The sequence below is a fragment of the Haplochromis burtoni genome, unplaced genomic scaffold (genome assembly GCF_018398535.1).
Source record: "Haplochromis burtoni strain Fernald_Lab_line unplaced genomic scaffold, NCSU_Asbu1 Contig_36, whole genome shotgun sequence".
NCBI classification, from domain to species: Eukaryota; Metazoa; Chordata; class Actinopteri; order Cichliformes; family Cichlidae; genus Haplochromis; species Haplochromis burtoni.
In genome coordinates, this window is record NW_024582397.1 from 1,208,262 (window position 1) to 1,224,777 (window position 16,516).

General features: G+C 39.4%; 1 protein-coding gene across 1 annotated transcript in view; it reads left to right on the top strand.

Annotated features, from left to right (window-relative positions):
- Positions 1-2,287: 2,287 nt before the first annotated feature.
- The window catches only part of gbe1b (glucan (1,4-alpha-), branching enzyme 1b), a 96,151-nt gene continuing 81,922 nt past the window's right edge, over positions 2,288-16,516 (top strand). The window contains exons 1-2 of the mRNA XM_005926491.3: positions 2,288-2,575; positions 15,035-15,204. Coding sequence (XP_005926553.1) covers positions 2,394-2,575; positions 15,035-15,204 — 352 coding nt within the window. The 5' untranslated portion in view covers positions 2,288-2,393. The remainder of the gene's footprint in view (positions 2,576-15,034; positions 15,205-16,516) is intronic.

Consider the following 16,516-nt stretch of genomic DNA (forward strand, 5'->3'; position numbering starts at 1 on the left):
GTTATCTGCGTCTAATATTAAAAGTTATTTAATAATCTTAAACATTTAAGTGTGACAAATATGCAAAAAATAAAAAAATCAGGAACTTTTCACAGTACCATGGAATACAATCTGCTGTTGCAAGTTAGATCCAAATTTGTGCTTATGCCCATTTAGATCAGTTAGTATTTCTATCTTAGTGCTATTTTCTGTTGTTTTTGTTAGATCTCCATTAATCTTGATGTTATCGAACAAAATATTCCAATCTCAGATGGCTTACATTAGTTTCTTGTCACGGTCAAAAAAACATAGACAAACAATGTTGCGAACTTTGCAGAATAAATGATTATGTTTGTGAAATCTGCAGGCAAAACAAATGCCATTTTTGGTATTGTGGGAAATGAAAAAATAATAACCCATTACAGCTAAAAACAATGTTTGACTTAAGACAACAAACTATTTTTGTAATATGAAGTATTATGATGTTGTGCACATATACTGGTTGCAACTACTTGCTCCAGGTTGCCAAGTTAAGATCTGTCAGCTAAATGATATTTTTTTGTCTGTTTTTTTATCACTGAGTCAAGTGTCTTTCCATAGATACCTATAAACATGTGTTATTTAGCTATGAATCAAAGAGACAACATTTATTGGCATAACCTTCTGGGGTGGACGGCAACACACTTGTTCCATCTATTACCAACAGATGGCTCTTTAGAATGACACTCGCTTTATGACCTTTAGCTGGGACAGTTTTATTTTGTGACAAGGACAACGCTTTCAAGACCTGTGCCATTTCTTCAGTCGGCGTGCATATTTATCAGCCTTTTCCAACAGGGATTTAATCTAAATTATTGCAAGGTTATCCTTCTTGAGTTCAACTTAGTTCTGCCACTTCAGTGAAGTAGCTTGGGCTAAAACTTATTGAGGCCACAATTAGATCAAAACAGTGTGAGCTCTGCATTTTAGAAAGATAGCTTCAAGACAGGAGTAAGTGCAGGTGAAGTAGATACTGAATCTGTAGAAAAGCATACATTCACTGCATTACAATGGAGTTCAGCAACACCTAACATTCTCCTCAACCACCACCTCACATACACTAATGCTTATGTGCTTTTACCATGGGATCTCTTTAAATGAAATGCAGAAGCGCATACTGAAGATTGGCAGGTCACTTATATATATATGCAAAGCTGCACTTTTACCATGAAGTTATGTACAGAAAAAAGTTTTCACACAGCAATGCATTTTCATCTGCGTTTTTATAAGCATGGCTCACTGCACAGCATTTTAATTTACAAAGCCTCCAAAAATTGAGGGAAATCATGTTTAATTGTGAAATAATACTGCATTTAACTGATACATGTCACTAAGAAATTATTTTCATAATGAAAGAAAAAAAACATATCACAAAAAACTAAAAATGGCCTAACACTCCAGTAGTGGCCCCGAGAGAGCTGTTCATTGCACCCCACATTAAAGACTTGGACATAACAAAGAACAAGTGGATTTTATTGTCAGACATTACCAGTAGACAGACTTAAAATATCCTTTGTGAACTGCAAGATTAAGTCAAGGGAGTGTTCAAATCAAAAGAGTTTGTTTCTTTCGAGACATAAAAAGGCAGTGAGCATAATTGGGATACATCTGTGAAATTTATGTTTTCCTGTTTTAAGTGAAAGACTCACTAAGTGTCCAAAATGAGCCAGGACTGTACACTGTGGAAAATTAATGTGGCTAGCAAATTGAACAAACACACAGACAAAAACAATTTATTTTTCATGAAAAATTGCAGCCTGGTGGCTGCTCTACAAAAACATATTTATCATATTAGCCAGTAATTCTCGAGACAGACTTGGACGATAATGAGAGTGAAGGAAAATGTGACATTTGCCTGCAACAGCTTGTAGACAGGAGTTACTGGGAGCTGACTGCTAAACCTGTTTCAAATACACAGTTGTTGGCCAATTCCTGTTAGTTATAGATGCCAGTGGCAGCCTCTGGAAAGATCATTTATGACAATAAATGTCCACATTTAGTGAGGATAAAAGTACAGCCAGTGGGCTACATGTCAGGATACTATCAGCCAAGTAACAGTAATTCTAGGCTAACAGTGAATCCAACAATTGACTACCACATGTTTCAACATCTGTGCAGATGGAATTTCTTTTGAGCCACAAACTCAGGCAAACCCACAGCCTACAAAGCTGCTCATGTGTATACAACATCCTCATTTTCTTCTGACGCGCCAGATGCTTCCTGTGCTGTTACCTTAAAGTTACACTACAGCACTGCACAGTTTAGCTGTCTCCTCTCTGACCTGCTGGAACACAGCACGTTGTGATGGGACGGGCTTGGCATGCGGCACCCTGATTCGCTGTTGTCTCCGGATACTAAAGCCTCGCGCACAGTGCATGCCTGCTCTCTGTTCTTTAGCTGTCAGTCCGTCCGGTCGGCTAGCAGCAGTCGGTGCTCGATTGGCTTGGTCTGGAGAAACCATGGCAGACCTGGGAGATAATGTTACAATTCCTGAGTTCAGCTGCCTTCTCCAAATGGATCCCTACCTCAAACCGTACGAAAAGGACTTCAGGAGGAGGTAAAGCACGGCTCAAACGGCGGTTTTGTAAACAGCTTGTCGCCAAAACCAGTCCCCAGGCAAGCGAGCAAGACCCACGCTCGCAGTGGCATTCGTGTCTTGAATTAAAAACATACACACACTAGAAAAAAACCGTTGTTTACAACACAACCTCGTCTTCAGGTTTGACACTTCAGGCGAATAGAGGTCGCATAGAGCTACGTTTCCCACCCGTGCGCAGTAGCTTTACACCCCCGCCCCCCATTTTCTCCTCCCAGTCAGCCGAATAAAACGCGTTCATAGGAGATAAGAGGTGTTCGGCTTATGCAAAAATAATGAACCGCTACCAGAAACTCTTCGTTTTACATGACAAGTTGCTGAGAAAGGGCAAGTCGTCTCCTAACTTCCTGTGCGTGATACTTCGAGAGCAGGCACGTATTTCTCAGTCAGCTGACATCCACGTTGCTTCCTGAGGTGATGCTGTCAGATGCGTGCTTGTTGTTTAGTGGGTCCAGCATCTTCAGGGCAGCTTTTTCTTTCTGTTGGCCTTGCTCTTCATAACAGTGTTTTTTTTTTTTCTTTCTCCGTCTTAGTATCCCGCCTTTAGTAGCTCTGCAACGTAGGAGGCTTGTGGCTAGAAAAGATGCTGCTGCAGCTAGTGGTTTGTTTATCAGGGTTAAAGGTTCTACAATACGAGTTACCCTTCATGCAAAGTGGACTAGGTTATGCTATGTTGCATGATGTTCTTCTCCAGCTTAGACTTGAACTCCGGACATATATAAGTATGAATGCACGACTTCAGAACTCGCCTTTGTGTGTGTGCGTGGTATTTGTAAATGTATAAAGTGTGTGTGGGTTAATGAATTGAGTAGCAGTTTAGATCATGTTACTTGAAATGCACAAAGAAGAAGACTCCTAGAGTTTTATGACCAGGCCACACTGAGTCATATGCTTATGATTTAACAAAAAAAAAAAAAAAATCAGTGGAAAGTTTTGACAAATCCTAAAACAGATTAATTTGTTCAACTTTAATTAGCTCAAGTTAAAGTTCAGCTAATTAATGTCATTTTTCTTTTCTAATTAGAGACTGCTAGTTTTGTTTATTCTGTCACTTTTATCACCCAAGGGAAAGGGAACACAGTGAAAATTACAGGGATTTATAGAACGACTGTTTGCTTATTGTGACATTTAAAACAAACCTCAGTTGAAAAGAATAAAAGTTTGCATTTCTGGAGCACTTTACACGAGATGGTAAAAGGGGGAAACAAAACCTTGTCCTTCATTGGTACATGCACTGACCTCATGTACATGAACCTCCAACAGTAAATAGACACTGTAAGTCAATAAATTGTGCAATCTTTCTGCTTGCTACTTAAATGTCCCTTTTATTTTTCACGTGTTTTTAACCTGATAATCCGACCAGATTTCAAAGAAGGGATGGATTTTGTAAAAACAATAAAGCCCTGCAGAATGAGAGAATATTACACAATGATGATCATAGCATGAACTGTTTTATAGGTGTGACGGCATTAGGCTCATTTCAGTCATTTAAAAAAAAAAGGGGGGGGGGAGTCACGCTTATGTTCTTTTTTTAACTTACTGCCAAATGGTGATGATGATCTACAGCTCAGATTGCTATCATTTCTGCTCACCGCAGGGTCAGAGCCTGAAACTAAGCTTTAAAACTCTGCTTAGGGGCTATATAGTTTTATCAATTTTCATTACCATGTCAAATCTGGTTTCTAATGTGGCAGGTAAGGGACCGCCTGCTTTGTATTTCAAGCATGTAAGCAGGGCTCTAGCCTTGCAGAGAGATGAGCGTGTCAGCTCCATCTCAGACACAGCTTGGGATTTTTAGGCTTCACCGAGCCCTAGACGTGTCTCAAACACCTGTCCCGCTGATGAAAGTTGCACATAAATTATTTTACATATAGGATCGCTGCTGTGTGAAGGTTAATTCTTGATAAGCCCCTGGTGTTCTAAGGCCCAGAGTCCAAACACCGTATCATGAACGCAGGCACAGAAATCAGGAGCTTTCTCAGGCTGTGGTGTCACGCTGTGTCCCAGTACTAAGAATTTAGCTGGCTTATCAGAAAGAGACCTATGACCACAGAGGCTGATGCTTTAGATTTCACTGTGATGTCATTGCTCAAGGCTGCTCAGGCTGTGGTTTGTTGAACTGTGGTTCAAGACAGATACTGTGCACAGTTGAAATGACTCCAGTAGATTTTGCAGGTCTGCCATTCTAATTAGTTATTCTGTGGTTGCAGGCAGCTCTCATTTTATCAGGATGCTAGTTTCAGATTGATTGTGAAAACAGCCGTTGATATTGCACGCAGGTTACAGCCCCAGTGAGCAGTGCCGTGTTGATATCGTTCATTATTTACTCTTCCTGTTGCGCAAGTCTGTAGGAAGTGCTGCTAGGATTTTGCAGCTCTGGGCCCTATGCATCTCTTAAATTGGATCAAATGAAAGTAGGGAGTATTGGGAATGCTCCTTAGTACTGCACAGATTTGCGTATGTCATCAGAACTCTTCTCAAAGTAAAAGGAATAATTCTCAGTTTTCTGCTTGTGATGGTGATGTAATATATTTACAGAAAAGCTAATTATTGACTTTGAAGGGATGACTATGAATGCAGATGCTCTGACTGGGGGAAATGTAAAGGAGGAGTTAAAGCTGGAAAAGGGGATAACATGCACACTTGGTTGGTTAATAAGAATTATTAGAAGAAAGGCTAGAGAAGATTTGGAACACTGCCTGTTGTTTTAAATTAAATTGATGTTTTATGTACCTTCTTTGAAAGTGGCTTCGGAAGCATTTATTGTCTTTGCCTGAGGGTCGACAAAGATGTGAGTTAAACAGAGGAATTTTGCTTTCATCAATCAACTTCTGAGCAAATGTTCAGGTCTCTCTTTAGCCCCATTAATGCTTCACTAGAAGAACGTTAATGACATTAGTTGAAAGTCACCTTGCTCCTGGCCTGTATGGAAGCCCCTTTTTTATGTGAGCGAAGATAAAAAGCAGAAAAGCTTATTCTTCTCTTTCTCCAGGCTATTGCAGACTTTCTTGACACTTCTGTGCTTCAGCTGTCACCATCAGTCATACACAACACAACAGACCTTAACACTCACTCTAAATTTAGATGTCCAATTGTATAACAGTGAGTGTGTGAAAAGGGTGCAGAGTTCAGCTCATCTGTGGAGAGAATTTCAAGACGTGCTTTGTAATCAGACGGAAAATATTAAACTGGGACTTTGATTTGGTTAAGATATCAAAATAACACCACTTTTATAGTCCCCGAATCCATGGCTTAAAGGAACACGACACATGAGATGCCACAAAGTTGCTGCAGAGAATTTTTAATCAGACAAAAAATATTTACTTGCAAAAATCAAACGCAAATAAAGAAGATGGAAGCACCAGCTCGGGGGGGGGGGATAAAAGGGAAGACCTTGAACCAGCCATGCATTGGACTGTTAGGGTTAGACCTTACCCCTAAATTAATAACAAAAAGCAAAACTAATGAAATCTAGACTGAAAGCAAGACTGTCCATAATTCCCATCTGAACTAATAATTAATAAACAAAATTAATAAAAGGCAGCTTAAGCAAAATCCATTGCTAGCACAGGAGAGGTGTCTTCCCACTTCTTAAATGTGCCAGTTAATTGAGGCGTGTGGAACTTCTTCAGCCTTAAGTGTTGAATTACAGGGTTGCATTACCCATTATTCAACACCACTGTCTTCAGCATTAGAGGACTGTAAAAACAACATCCAACGCATTATTTAAGAGCCAAAGTCAACATGACAACCTACTTTTCAGTGGTGCATCACCTCATCAGTGCGATCTTGCAACAGGACTGCACCAGAATGCCAGTGAAAATAATGGCACAGCACACATGGGTGTGCAACTCAGGAGGGCTTTAATGCTCTCAAACAGAGGAATAAGTGAGTGGAGCAGCAACAGAAGTTCTTAAAGAAACTTCAGTTAGAGCTACCATCCTCCAAAAAGGACTAAATCTTACTCTTGGAGGAGGCCGCTAGAAATATCTTGATTGCCTTTTGTGTTTATTTTTCTCAGATGTACCACTGTTGCTTGACTCAACCAGCCGTCAGCCCTCAGCCATCCAGCGTGCTTATTCTACAACATTAGGTACATAACAGTATCATTTTAGGTATGCTTTGCATTCATGCCAAAAATGTGTTGCTCATTCTTTGAAATGTGGCAGGTGTTTAGAGCACATGAAAGGGCATGACTGTATACTCTTTGAAAGCATTTTGTTTCACAAATGTAGATATACTTCACTTTGGGAGTCACTTGCGCATGGAATAGACTTTCAGGATGTCTGGCCTGGTCACAAAAGCTGCAAAGCCAATTCAACACTGTCTGCATGTTCTTCCATTTTAAGGACGAGGGTAACAGTTGAACTTTTGTGACACAACTGGCCACCTATACAGAAACAGCCACACCCACTCAGAGTTATCAGCCAGGAGACGAGATGAATGCTGTGACATTCATGCAGGAGGAGTGTGTCCGGCATGAATGTCATGTTGCAGATATGAGTTTGGGTTGTCACATCAGAAAATAAAGAACTGAACTGATACATGATTAGTCCTTCTCAGAATTAGGATTAGAATTAGAATTCAACTTTATTGTCATTGCACATGCACAGGTACAGGGCAACGAAATGCAGTTTGCATCCATCCAGAAGTGCTTTAGTGATATAGATATATTACAATATATATTAGCAATAGTATAGATATGTAAGTATATTACAGAAATGGGTCTATTATGGTATGTTATAATGTACACGGTATGAAGTATGTTGTGAATATTCTATAACTATAAGTATGTACAGGCTGCAGTGAGTACAAGCTATGTACAGACTATGAACAGGATATAAATATGAAAAACTATACAGAATATGAAATAAATAACTTTAAAAAAATCTGAGATATACAGCTATACAGAAATGGGAACTATGCAAGTTGTAAACGGTTGTAGGATTAAAAATTATTGAATGTACAGAATGATTATTTACACAGAGCTATACAGTAGTGCAGTTAAGATAAGTGAGGGTGTAGATAGTTTCTACAGAGGCTATATAAAGTGCTAGTGGTTGTGAGTGGTGGTTCAGTCCATGTTATTATTGTGTGTTTGAGGGTACAGTTGTCCATTGTGGGTGTGTGTATGTTCAGTCCATGTTTAACGTGGGTCAGATGTCAGGAGGCAGAGTTCAGGAGTCTGACAGCTGTGGGGAAGAAGCTGTTCCGGTACCTGGTGGTCTTAGTCCGGAGGCTCCTGTAGCGCCTCCCAGAGGGCAGGAGGGTGAAGAGTCCATGTGATGGGTGACTGGGGTCTTTGATGATTTTCCCAGCCCTTTTCAGACACCGCTTCCTGTAGATGTCTTTTATGGCAGGAAGTGGTGCTCCGGCGATGCGCTGGGCAGTTTTCACGACCCTCTGCAACGCCTTCCGGTCCGAGGCAGAGCAGTTCCCGTACCAGACTGTTATACAGTTGGTCAGGATGCTCTCGATGGTGCAGCGATAGAAGTTCACCAGGATGTCTGAGGACAGGTGGTTCTTCCTCAGAGTCCTCAAGAAGAAGAGGCGCTGGTGAGCCTTCTTGACCAGCTTGGAGCAGTTGGTCGTCCAGGTGAGATCCTCGGAGATGTGGACTCCCAGGAACTTGAAGCTGCTCACACGCTCCACAGCCGTCCCCTTAATGTGGATGGGTGGATGTGGGTCAGCATTCCTCCTGTAGTCCACGATGAGCTCCTTGGTCTTCTCGGTGTTAAGCAGCAGGTTGTTTCTGTCGCACCACTCAGCCAGACGATCCACCTCCTCCCTGTAGGCGGCCTCATGCATGCATCTTCACCAACCCTCTTTAAAGGATTGACCCGTATTTTAGTTACAGTAGCTATTATCTCTTTTGAGAGGGTAAAACTTACCTCAGGGAAACAAACACACAACAAAAATCTAAAAATAATAATAATGATAATAATAAATTAAACATGGTCAATGATTCACTGTCTGATCTAAAGACACCTGTATTCACTGGGATTTGATCGGATGTGTACTACAAGTTTCAAGCAGTCCACCTCCTCACTACTAAAGTCCAGAAATGCAGGAAAACTACATGGTTGCAGCAAAGGAAATGTCAACACCCGATTACGACACAGCAAAAGTGCAGCAGAGGACAACATCAAGGCAGCTTTACTATTTTTGACAAGAGTTTGAATCAGACACAGTCTTCTCTCGGTAATGATATGGTTTTAACTTATTCACGTGACATTGTCTGCTTCAACACAGCTAATCCGATGTGGTGATAATCTAAATCCGTTCACAGCATAGGGCCTGCTGTAACACCCATGCAGACTGGAAAAGAATTGGGCAAGAAAACTGACACTTTATCTGCTGTTTCAAATTGTCTGGCTTTGGCGCTTTTTTTTGTCAGTCCAACCTTTCATCATCATCTGTGCTGTAGACACATTTTTCTTTCCCAACTTGCGCACCTGGTGAAGTTCAGAACAGCAACGACGTGATTAAGAATACTTTGTGGTTCTTTGTAGCAGTTTGAGAGGCCGCACACACATACTGGATTCGAGCCAAGCAACTCCTGAACCACTTCCTTCGTGCCAGAAATGAGAAGATGACTGTCTTCACCCAAGTCTTCACTAATCTGAACATGACCTGAGCTATAATGTTCCATTCATTCATTCTTGCATGGACACAGACAGCAGTGTCCAGCAGTGATGCCATATTTACAAAAATAATCAGATGCTTTTTTTGCAACCTCGTCCTCGGGCACAGCAAGGTCATACGAGGAGGCAATGGAAGAATCACGATTCTGCTCTGTCATGAGATGTAGTGACAAATGCACATCGCCGAGGCCTTCACTTTGGCCATCAGGCTCTTTAACAGATGATTCAGAGAACTATTTCCATCTACTCCATCATGATTGGGGAGACAGAGAGAAGAGAGGAGAACAAATAATTTATCCTTAGTTTCAGAATTTTTCTACACGCACAATCAGGCTCAGCCATGAAACTACATGAACACATGATTCCAATTATAATCCAATTATTGTAGTTAGTAGATTCATTAAGGACATTCCATAAGGTCAATTTGATATATATAATGAAGACTAGGTAAAGTCTGCTGGTTATCATTATTATGTTTCTGGTCAACACCAGAAAGAAAATTCTGCATTGTTATGCTTTTATAATTAGAGCTTTGAGGCAAGATAAAGGTTTGTGCAATGTCTAATCAAGTGAAGGTGACCCTCACATGTACTTTGAGTTAACTGCTCATTAGCACAACAAAACACAAAAATAGATGGTTGTGTGGTCGACATTAGACCTTGTAACATTAACAAATTAGCATTGTCACTGTGAACACTGTGAAACTGTGTTGATTTCTGTCAGATAAAGTAAAACGTACTGATTGTGCTCACCGTCGTGCGTTTTCCAAGGCAAGAAAAACCCTACTACCAAAGCCTGTTGTTTTAAGCTGTCTTGTTTAAATGCTTTATTAATTTCTTTCTTACTTTAACCGCTAAGATATTTCTTTGAACTTGGTTCATTTTCTTAATTTCAAAATGAACTGTCATTGTACAGTTGCACTGAAAAAATGGCATTTGACACTAGAATCAAAAGAAAGGTGCCATGGTAAAGTATAAGTGTGTTAAGATGAACAACAGCTCCTTGAAAAAGGTTTTCAACCAAGCCCAAGTTTTGTAACTTAATATAAATGTGACAAAATCTCCAAAGAGACCCTCCTGCCCAGCTCCCAAGAGAGAAATTCTAGTTGGCATCCATTCCTGCTGCTGGGCATGGGAAGAGCTTGACTATTCAACTTTTCTTTGTGGTCTTTTTGTCTTCGGATTATCCAATCTCGACGTCATGCTGCTCTGCTTTTTTGCCTACTCCACTTCAGTCTCCTGCAGAGTTTGTTTCTTTTGTGGCCCAGAGGAGGGAAGATCTTCTCCCACTGGAGATGATCGATTCTCCACTGCTTCTCTGTGTGCTTCAGAGTTGAAGTCAAGTTTTTCCAGCTGTTTCTGAGCCCCATTTCTCGTATTCAGGAGAGTGTCTCCAGCTGGTCTGCTTTCTTGGACGATATTTGAGCCTCAGATTTCTCAATGGTGAGCTCTTTTCTGGCTTACCTTCTCAAGCACCTGCTAAACCCTAACTCTGATTTTCAATAGAGCTGTTGCCAGCTCATTAGCTTCCTTTTGTGCCTTCTGGACTTTGGTCTTGCTTTCAGCAGAGCTTTATCCAAAGGTCTACGTTTTCCCTCTTGTCCTCATGGTCTCAGCATGTAACTTTGAGAAAAAGAGCAAATATTTTTACTTTATTTTTACTGTTTGAAATCACAGCCTTGCATAAAGGAAGTGGTACCTCAGTGTATTTGAGGGACACATAAAATTAATGCCATACAGTAGTTTTACTAATTTATGACTTCATAAGCACAAAGTTCTGTCCATGTGTAGCGAGACCTTATTTAATTAATGATACTATTAAGTGTTTATTGGCGTCGGTTGCTGTACTTTGGTACTTGGGGTAATTACCAATAAAGTGTAAAACACCCATGTGCACAATAATGTTAAAAAAAAGCCTGAAAAGGAAAATGCAGATTTTTAGTATTGAATAGAAACTACCAAAACATAAACCAAGAGGACTGACACCACATGAGATTTAAGTAAAAGCTTGGCTGTTTATTTTGACAAGCTTTTGTAGCCTAGAATACCCCGGAGGGCTGTGATCACCATCCAAGTCAACTGATTGTCAGCAACATTATGTCAGTACCACCTCCCAAGACAGTGAGAGTGAGAACATAACTCTAAAACATTACATTTGATTTACAGAAATGTATTAAACATAAGGTTCTGACTGATCTTTTCTTTGTGTCCGGAGTCATTATTAGGTATGAATGATTGATGAAGTTATGGATTAATACCTAGAACTCACTTTGGTTGTGACCAGTTAGTCCTCTAAAGTTGCAGGCAATTTAATAAAGCCAATGAAGACTACTACAAGACTACTAGGTACAGATGCCTGCTGTTAATTAAACCATGTATATCCCGCAGATATGCATATATCATATATTCTAAATTAATCCATATTTGCTCATCTTGTACAAAAATAACATCATTCTTATGATGTCCTTATGCAGTTGTACATAGCAACAACATAGTTACTTTCTAAACAAACATTGATGAATGAATATTCTGCCTTTGCAGTTTGAACCAAACTTATAGCCTTTAAGGAATATTTGGCCAACTTGATATTTTAAGTGAAAATGTGTTTTCTGTCTAAAACTGTCAGTTATCTGACATGGGGATGAGAATTTTGTTGTATGAAGTGGTGTTGCAGTAAGTGTGATCTCTCAATTGTGCCACAGGATATTTTTCTTTTCCAATATCTTTGTAGATAGAGAAGTTATCTAAACCAAAAGATAAGAGATCCAGGACAGAAATCTGTTCTTCACATCTATAATCTCCCACTGCTCTATTACCACTGAATGGGAGACGGGACAAAACACTTTTGTAATTTCAAGCAACAGGGATTAGTAGTGTCTCTAGTGGTTTGCTACCTCAAAATGAGCAGCGGTGTATCTCTCGGAAACTGAAATATTGCTTTGCACTATAGAGAAGCCTGTTATAAAATTCAGCCATGTACCAGAGGTCTGTCTCATCTCTCTTAGTCCATAATCAATATTTTGGTATTGATAATGGACTCCAGCATTATGTAAAAGGAGTGGATTAGTAAACAGTGTTCTTTCATATCATACTTTAAGCTTCACTAAATATTATATAGAATTTGTTAGTTTGGGCATATTAACAGTGTACAGCTTCTTTCCACTGTGGTCAAAGGGCTAAGAACGGCATTATTTGGGTTTATGGCTCTTAATATGCAAAGAGATCAAGTACTAATAAGATATATCACATTGCATAATGATTATATTTTTTAACCTCCTAAGACCCGAACTCTTCCTTGGCATGCATTTTTAATTTCTCTGTGATATTTGGGCATATTGGGACCTGATGAATGTAAAAACGAAGAACTACCCGATTTTTTTAAAAAATTTTTTTTATTTTTTTTAACCTAATTTTTGTTTCTAAGAAAAATGAGAGCCACATATGAGATATTCATTTAAAATTTCGATAGAACAGTTGCAGTATAATGTCCTCGTAAGTGGATATCAGGCCCTTGTAGAGCAAGATTGAGTATTTTGGTCTAAATAACCCAAAATGTGATGTCCACATATGTGGACGCCAGGTCCTAGGAGGTTAAACATCTGACTACAATTGAAAATATAAAATACACACATATTTTCATTGTCTGACAAATAATCTAGTTTTCAGGGAATGTAAGAAGGAAGAGAGAAGTTGTGGGGAGACCGCTAGTTTTGCAGTCATGATTCTGATCTGCTAGCTTCAGGACTTCATGGCTAACAGTGAAGAAAAGTGGGTGGAGATGGTAGAATGTTTCGCAGACAAATTTTGACTATGGATACCATGTGCAGTCCAGTACTGTAGTAATCTGTAGAATTTGCAACTAATGTAAAACATTTGGATATTTATGGAAATATAAAGCCAGTGTGAGGATTGAGGTGAGGAGAGTTAACAACTTAATCCAAACTCAATTTTTAGATAAATGCACAGGGCGGAAAGGAGAGATATACTGCATGTGTTTGATTTATATTTGATAAGAGTAACATTTGTTTTTGCTGTACCTTTAACCCATCCAACCAAACTCACTATCTTTTATCTGAAGTAGAACCAATGTAAAAGATGACTGCATTCATACACTACTGGATTTTGGCTCTTGAGTCCCTCTGCTCCAACCTCCTTGAACCCATTAGTAATGATAACAGACATGACTTTCATGCCTTCTAATACTGTGGCACTGAAGCACTGCCACAGTGTGAATCCATCCTTTGTCCATTTTCTCAGTATATTCTTGAAACTGTGACAAAATGGCAAAGGAAGCATGTGGCAGCGTTCGTTGGACTTAAAAGGTTTACATTTGGCAACCACTGTCTGTACCCACTATGCTCAACACAGGGAGCAGCTGCTGAGAAATGGCGCTGTTACTTCAGCCCATCATCACTAGCCCCAGGGCATTCATAGGCCAGTCTGAGCTTGGCTTCAGGGCTATAGGGGAGGGAGTGCACTTAACTCTGCTGGTTGCAAGAGGCTTTCTTTACCGGGAGGGGATCTGATATGGACACCGGCTTGGCTGCTGGAACTTAAGTGAGATAAATTGCAAAGTAGTTAGTCTGTCCTTTGCAGTTGAAGGTAACGGACAGGTTTATCTCTCAGGATATGTCTGTAGTCACACATTCTTGATGCTATGAGGCAGGTTTGCATCCTGAGGGTAGACCTTGGAACCTTGTGAGCACAGAAATATTATGAGCCGCTGAATGTGCTTGTTTTTTGGGTCCCTCCCCCCAAATATATCTTCTATGGACGACTTTCATATGCATATCGATACATGCATGAAGTGCATAAGAGAATGTTTTAACAGTTATGATCTATGATCTAGCGTAGAACAACACAAATGAATGGTGAAACCTTCTGACTGTGATTGTTTTTAGAAGAATTTTTGAACATCGACAGAGTACAGCAGAGGGACTTCATTTTCTCATACCTGAATCAGAATCAGAACACTTTATCAATCCCTAAGGAAATTATGTATGATTTTGATTTTATAATTTGGTGCTTAATTTGTGTGTGTTTACATGCCCTTGCTCTTGTGTTGCTCTACTTAAAAGTAAATAATTGAATCAATGTAATTTCAAATGATCTTTTACTTTATATAACTTGGAAAATGTTTATAAAATAATATCTGATATTCTGTTTGTTTTGTTTTTATTTATATGTAAATTATGACACTAGAATGAAATAGAAAGCCTTTGTATGGTACCTTTCAAAATACAATTAGCAGAAATTAGGAGAGCTACTCATGGTTAGTGCACAGTTACACAGCTAACTAAAAAATAATTAGATAAATATATACATGAATACACAGTTAAATAAAAAATAATAACTGCACAGTGATGAATTTCGCAAGAATGATTTTATTGCATATTTTGAAAGTTACACAACGGTAATTCTTCCACTTACAGAGAGTAAACATTAATAAAAATGAAAAATATTTTAAAAGAAAACCCAAATGAGATAAATCAGTAAGTTTTTAAAGAATTAACCTCAGATTTATTATAAATCCACAGCCGATTCGATCCAGAGAAAGTTAGTGTGGAGAAAAAAAGGGAACATGCCCGCTGAAGTAGAAGCAGAGGAGACAGCTTGATGCAATGGGAGGAAAAATCAGTTGCAAGTTATTCTGTGCAGAATTCCTGAAATCTATTCAGCATAATATACTGTATAATATCAGATATAATCATCAAATGGTACATTAACTGGAGGACTTTCATTCATGCATGTTTTTATGTGTTCTCTGTGCTTTGAAGGTATGAGTTGCTACAGAAGCAACTTTTCCTGCTGGAAGAGGCTGAGGGAGGCTTTGACCAGTTCACACGCAGTTATAATACCTTCGGTGTGCAGCGAAGGCCTGACAACAGCCTGTATTTTAAAGAATGGGCTCCAGCTGCAGAAGCCCTCTTCCTTACAGGCGACTTCAGTAAGTAGCTTGAGAAGAACCGTCTGTTCTGTCTGTGACACCAGGGTGCTGTGCATGTGATATCCGAGTTTGTTTCCTTTAAGCTTAGTGAACTTTCTTGCTGTGTATAATTCTTGACACAATGTGGATGTGGACACCCTTAAGGTGGAAAGTTGTCACTGTCACCTCAATGCTATTTCTTTTTCAGTGCTTCATGTGTGCTGGGGAATCTGCTTTACTCCCAGCAGAAATCCTCATTATGCTTAAAATAAAAAACATAGGTGAAGCTGGTAAATTTCTACAGTAGCAATCATTTTCTAAATAACATTAAAATACAGAAAATGCAAATTAATGTGAAGCTGCATAAACAGTTTGACACCCCCTCCCCCCAAAAGAGAAGAGATTTCAGTGCAGAGCGAAAGGTTGCATGTCTCCATAGTGCATTAAATAAAAAATGTGACATTTTTGCGCTCCTGAACACAAAAGGGCAAGAAATTAAGAAAACACAGTGTGCCGTGTTTCAACAGTATCATCACTTTTGAACAGCCGACATGGGAGTTGGAAATGTGGAAGATATTGATTACACAGGATAAACTTGCATACTGAAGGGTAGCTTTTGAATGTTGGGAGTGTTTGTTAATATTTTAGCAGCTAGTTATTTCATCATCGCTTGCAAAGTTGTTGAGAGTGCAACCTCTGTGTTTGCACTGAAATCTCTATTCCCTCTGGTCCCAACTTTGGAAGTAATTTAATGGACTTTCGGATTTTAATTTTAGTTAATGGATGTAGTGAAAAATACAGCAACATTGTTTCGTTGTATCATCCTTAAGATGATTGACTGAGACAAGCTCTCGTCTCTCAAGTGTTTTTCACAACCATTATTTTTATTATTAGTAGTATTATTATTATTATTGGTCCCTGTTTCCCCCTCCCCTGGCATAAAGTTTTCCAAAGTTATTCATTTCTTAGGAAGATTTAATGTATGCATGCACTGTTAATTGGTAAAGTGTGTGCAAAATCGCACACGATATGCAAAAAATTACCAGTATGTTTATTGTATATAGACATTTTCTGTGCTACTTAGTAGGGCTGAGCCATATCATACCGTTCACGCTAATACCGGTATAATGTTGGGCAACGACAAGAAAATCAAATATCGCGATAGAATATGGGTAAAACGCGCATGCTCAGTGCCTTTGTTTTCATACGCACATGGCAAAAAAGGCGACGGTGAATGACGAGGGCGAAAGCGGATCGTTGAATGAAACGGATGAACCAGAATTGGTTTGTAAAAATGCTGCAACTTCAGTGGTGTGGAACTGGTTTAGCTTTC